This window comes from Pygocentrus nattereri, chromosome 18, assembly GCF_015220715.1.
Source record: "Pygocentrus nattereri isolate fPygNat1 chromosome 18, fPygNat1.pri, whole genome shotgun sequence".
NCBI lineage: Eukaryota > Metazoa > Chordata > Actinopteri > Characiformes > Serrasalmidae > Pygocentrus > Pygocentrus nattereri.
Genome location: NC_051228.1, coordinates 11,909,224 through 11,912,782, shown reverse-complemented (window position 1 = coordinate 11,912,782; position 3,559 = coordinate 11,909,224). Strand labels below are relative to the sequence as shown.

General features: G+C 36.9%; 1 protein-coding gene across 1 annotated transcript; it reads left to right on the top strand.

The window, feature by feature from the left end:
• The first annotated feature begins 1,598 nt into the window (after nucleotides 1-1,598).
• Nucleotides 1,599-2,591, top strand: LOC108439237 (olfactory receptor 1571-like). The gene has a single exon (XM_017717506.1). The coding sequence runs from the start codon at nucleotides 1,599-1,601 to the stop codon at nucleotides 2,589-2,591; it is 993 nt and encodes a 330-aa protein (XP_017572995.1).
• The last annotated feature ends 968 nt before the right edge of the window (nucleotides 2,592-3,559 follow it).

The window sequence follows — 3,559 nt, the reverse complement described above, 5'->3', positions numbered from 1 at the left end:
GCTCCCAAGTCATATGAAACGACAACAAAGTTGATCATTGACCTCTGACTCAAGGATATCTTGTATCACATACAAGTGCTTGTTATGGATATTCCATGCCTAGCACAGAAGTCCAATAACAGTTCACTAACCAAGATTAGATCAGACAGGCTGTTCTTCCCAATCACCCCCCCCCCCCCCCCCTCAGGTCTCCCAGTCATTGCCAAATGAGCATTGAAGTCTCCTAACAAAACTATGGAGTCTGTAGGCAGAGCCTTTTCCAGAACCCTGCTCACTCTCTCCAAGAAGTACAAGAAGCCAAATACTCTGAACTGTTGTTTGGTGTATAAACACATAAAAGTCAGAGTTTTCCTCCAGCAATTTTATTTTGCATTGAGGCGATGCTCTCCTCCATCAGCACCAACTCCAACTGCATGGCAACCAACAGGGGACTTATGAATATCCCCACACCTGCCCAGTGCTTTTCACACTCTGCAACTCCTGAGCAGGAGAGGGACCAACCCAAATCAAGGAGTTTGGTTCCAGAGCCAACGTCTATGAAGGTGAAAGTATGAGTAGGAGCGTTTTTTTCCACTAGGGTATTTATGATATTTATGACATTTTGCCATATATATGGTTTGAACTGAAGCCCTCGGACTAATAGTCCCAGTTTGCCAGTGTAAACAGACCATGACACACCCAATCAAAAGTTATTTTGGACAGTGATACAGTTGTCCTCTTTAACTCATTCAAATCTGCCTTTACAGTATCAATGATACATCCATGTCCACATTGGCCAAAGCAAAAAAGATCACTATGTGGAACTGCAGCATTCTGTGTTTTCTACATCTATAGAGAAAAAGCATCATGCTGCTTTTATTTTTAAATGCACTGCAAAAGCTTCCGAGTGAGCGACATGCAAATTCAGAATTAGACTGGTAAATATTTATTATTGATTGGTGTCATCAGAGTAAGAATCAAGGCGTGTGTAAAGTATACTCCTTTTTACATGCTTACTTAACCAAAACACTAACCTGTGACAAGTATAATAATTTTATGAGATCAAAATGAATAAAATGAACAAAAAATTACAGATTTTTATTTCTGAGAAATCACTGGGCCTTCTATGAAAGTTTAGAAAGCCCTGAGGGTTCTGTACCTGTTACAATGATTATGATTGGTGATGACATACAGTTATAGAATATAACATCCTGTATGATTGTTTATACTCAAAATATCACAGTAGCATACAAGCTTGCCTATAGAGACTCATGCTTTTTTTTTTTTTTTTTTTTTTGTGAGGTGTGCTTTTGGGGATGACGTAAACAAAAGCGAGTTATAAATGTGTTTGATCTCTCTTGAAATTCCAGTTCTAAAGGTTGGTTTTGTCTTACTGCAAAAGGTATTGTATCAAACCACTGTAGACAATTTTTTGACATCCTGTACTCATTTCATATGTGCTGATTATTTTATAGATATTGTCATTTGCTATTGCTTTATTTTGAGATATATTTTATTTGTGTTTATATTTTTTATATATGTTTATATTTACACTGTAATGAACTGTTTGCAGGACCTTCAACTATTCTTCCTTTTTTTAAGACCACTCTCCTTCTGACATGAATTCTGTGGTGTCCCTTGACAATGCAACATTCATTCGCCCCCTCGCATTTTACATCAGTGGATTGTCCAACATGACACATTCAAAGTATTACTATATGTTTTTGTGTTTTGTATATGCTGTGACTGTTTTAGGGAATTCTTTTATAATGGGTACTATATACCTGGCACGAACTCTGCACACAGCAAAGTATATAGCTGTTTTCAATTTGGCGTTTTCTGATCTGTGTGGAAGCTCTGCTCTCATTCCAAAGTATGCAGACATGTTTCTGCGTGAGGACCAGTACATATCTTATGAAAACTGTCTGACAAGCCTGTTTTTTGTTTTTCTCTTTATGAGCCTGCAGTCATTTTCTCTGCTTGCTTTGGCCTTTGACAGAGTAATTGCTATATGTTTTCCTCTGAGGTATCATGCTATTGTGACTAAAAGCACAATGACTCTGATCATTGGTGTTTTGTGGCTTTTTGCAGTCATTATCATTACCCTCATGGTTTCTCTCATTACCAGACTGTCCTTCTGCAGATCCATCACAGTTGGCAGTTATTTCTGTGATCATGGCCCTGTGTTCAAACTAGCCTGTAATGATAATACTCCTAATTTCATGATGGCCTACTCTTATATTGCTTTTGTTCTTTGCATTCCTTTGTTCCTTATAGCTGTCTCATATCTTTGTATTGGTCTTGCATTGCTTAAAATCTCACAGGGTGCAGAGAGAATTAAAGCTATGAAAACCTGCACTTCCCACCTCATATTGGTGGGCATGTTTTATTTACCAATTTTTAGCATTTATATGTCTACTCTAACAACACAAGTACATCCAAATACTAGAATAATCAACTCAGTCTTAGCACAAGCAATTCCACCTATGTTAAACCCCATCATATATACCCTGAAGACAGAAGAGGTACTGCAGTCTATTAAAGTACTCTACAAACGAACCAAGGTGAACTTTGCAATGGAAGATCCTGTAAAAAGCATGGCAAAGTATTAAAATTATATATTAACTGTAGTTACTTTAGTAGTTTATTATTTACTTGCTGTGCTCTTTGATAGCAACCTGTTAAAAATTACAAAAGAAATAAACAAACAAATTATAGTCTTTGTTTTGATTGTTTTGCTCTGTCATGGTCATTGTGGTGTATATTCACATTTTATCTCAATTATCTACCTAAATCACAGATATTTAATGCTTGTAGCAGACACTGATATATGAGTAAAATATTTGATGTGGTATGTAATACTAACAGCCAATAACAGTATGTAATACAACAGCGATGGCTAAATCAATAGCTGAAACACAAATTTAATCATATCAATATTTGATATTATATGATCACATTGGAGAGTACTGTATTTGAAACAACAGCTGAGATTGTGAATGTATGATTGGTAGTGTTTACTCAACTAGGGCAGGAAGTCTGGTTGGCTTTTCAAATTTTCGACAGTTATGGCTTAAATGAAGACCTAGCTTTAACAGTCACAGACTGCCACTCTAACCATAGAACCATGAGGAAAAAGAAAAGCCCAGTGATACTTTTCTTTTAATGATTAAATCTGCCTAATTGTAGCTATGATGTATCCACCTTAGTGACTACTACTACTACTACTACTACTAAAATAGACCATTGCAGCTTACTGTGTATTTACCACCAGCGTTTCGAGGGTTACTTTCAATATGCATCCTAAAACAGATTACTAATTACCTGTTCTCTCTCTCTCTCTCTCTCTTTCTCTGCCACGCACACACAAACACACACACACCTTCTAAAACCACTTCTCCTTCTGGGTCATGAGGGAGCCTATCCCAGCAGTCACTGTGTGGAAGGCAGGATACACTGGACAGGTTGCCAGTGCAGACAGAAAGACTTATACATGCACACATACACCTAGGGATATTTTAGTGTAATAATTTAGGCACTTCTAAATAGTTTATTCACTACGTATTAATCTTTATTCATT

Coding starts and splice junctions, on each gene's coding strand:
- LOC108439237 (XM_017717506.1), top strand. CDS start 1,599: ATGAATTCTGTGGTGTCCCTTGACAATGCAACATTCATTCGCCCCCTC.